The sequence below is a fragment of the Eimeria mitis genome, genomic scaffold (assembly GCF_000499745.2).
Source record: "Eimeria mitis Houghton genomic scaffold, Emh_scaff3725, whole genome shotgun sequence".
NCBI lineage: Eukaryota > Apicomplexa > Conoidasida > Eucoccidiorida > Eimeriidae > Eimeria > Eimeria mitis.
The window spans coordinates 2,651-3,896 of NW_013572067.1; the positions used below are offsets into that span (position 1 = coordinate 2,651).

Genomic DNA, 1,246 nt, shown 5'->3' on the forward strand with positions numbered 1-1,246 from the left:
TGCTGCTGCTGCTGCTGCTGCTCGCGTGGAGGAGCGTCTCAGGTCTCCGCGTGTGCGGCAACCGTCTGCTGCTGCTGCTGCTGCTGCTGCTGCTTCTGCTGCTGCTTCTGCTGCTGCAGCTTGCTGCTGCTCAGCCTCATCCTCTGTGTCTACATATTCCCAGAAGCGGGATATTTGCTTTTTTGTCTTTGTCTTTGCTGCAGCAGCAGCAGCAGCAGCAGCAGCAGCAGCAGGAGAATTTCTCAGCTGCTGCGGCAGATCATGGTCTTGCTGCTGCTGCTGCTGCTGCTGCTGCTGCTGTTGCTGCTGTTGCTCTGCTGCTGCTGCTGCTGCTGCTGCTGGATACATTGCAGCAGTTCTCACGCGGCCCCCCAGCTGCTCTCCCGCCTCCACCAGCAGCACAGACACCCCAAACAGCCGCAGCACAGCAGCAGCAGCTAACCCAGCAACCCCACCCCCAACAACCACCACGTGGTAAGCAACCGGATCCTCTTCTGCTGCTGCTGCTGCTGCTCCTGCTGCTGCTGCTGATGTTGCAGCAGCAGCAGGAGCACCAGCAGCATCAGCAGCAGCAGCAGCAGCAGCAGCAGGAGCAGCAGCAGCAGCAGCAGCAAGGTATTGTTTTAGCTGCTGCATCCAGGGCTGCAGCTGAGGCATCTTTAGGTGGTTTAGTGGTGGCGGTGCAGCAGTAGCAACAGCAGGGATCGGCAGCAGCGGGGGTTTAGGGTTTCTGCTGCTGCTGCTGCTGCAGCAGGAGCTGCAGCTGCCGCCGCTGCTGCTGCTGCTGCTGCTGCTGCTGCGGAAATACAAGGGAGCAGCAAAGGAAACGTCACAGTAAGAAGAAAACCCAGTAAGCGATTGGTGAGCAGCAGGGGGCCGCAGCAGCAGCAGCGGCGGCACTGCTGCTGCAGCAGGAGGAGGGAATGAGGTGTATGTACACCGCGGCGGTGTACACAAGCTTGCAGGCGGCAGCAGCTCGTCGTTGCTGTAGCGATTGCCGCATATTTCATCTGCTGCTGCTGCTGCTGCTGCTGCTGCTGCTGCTGCTGCTGTTGCAGTTGCTGTTGCTGCTGCTGCACCCGCGGTTGTAGGTTCTGTAGCAGCAGTAGCTGCTGCTGCTGAATGCGCTGTTGCAGGTCCTCCTGCTGCTGTTGCTGCTGTTGCTGCTGTTGCTGTTGCTGCTGCTGCTGCTGAGCTGGCAGCAGCACAAGTGCAGCGCTGCTGCGGCGGTTGCTGCTGCTGCAGC

At 60.4% G+C, this 1,246-nt stretch overlaps 2 protein-coding genes across 2 annotated transcripts in view; both read right to left on the reverse strand.

Moving 5' to 3' along the window:
- The window catches only part of EMH_0068930 (uncharacterized protein), a gene marked incomplete at both ends in the record, with an annotated part of 1,173 nt that extends 516 nt beyond the window's left edge, over positions 1-657 (reverse strand). The window contains one exon of the mRNA XM_013498814.1: positions 1-657. Within this exon, the coding sequence (XP_013354268.1) occupies positions 1-657 (657 nt within the window).
- Positions 658-721: 64 nt separating this feature from the next.
- EMH_0068940 (uncharacterized protein) overlaps positions 722-1,246 on the reverse strand; it is a gene marked incomplete at both ends in the record, with an annotated part of 1,635 nt that continues 1,110 nt past the window's right edge. The window contains 2 exons of the mRNA XM_013498815.1: positions 722-796; positions 954-1,244. Coding sequence (XP_013354269.1) covers positions 722-796; positions 954-1,244 — 366 coding nt within the window. The remainder of the gene's footprint in view (positions 797-953; positions 1,245-1,246) is intronic.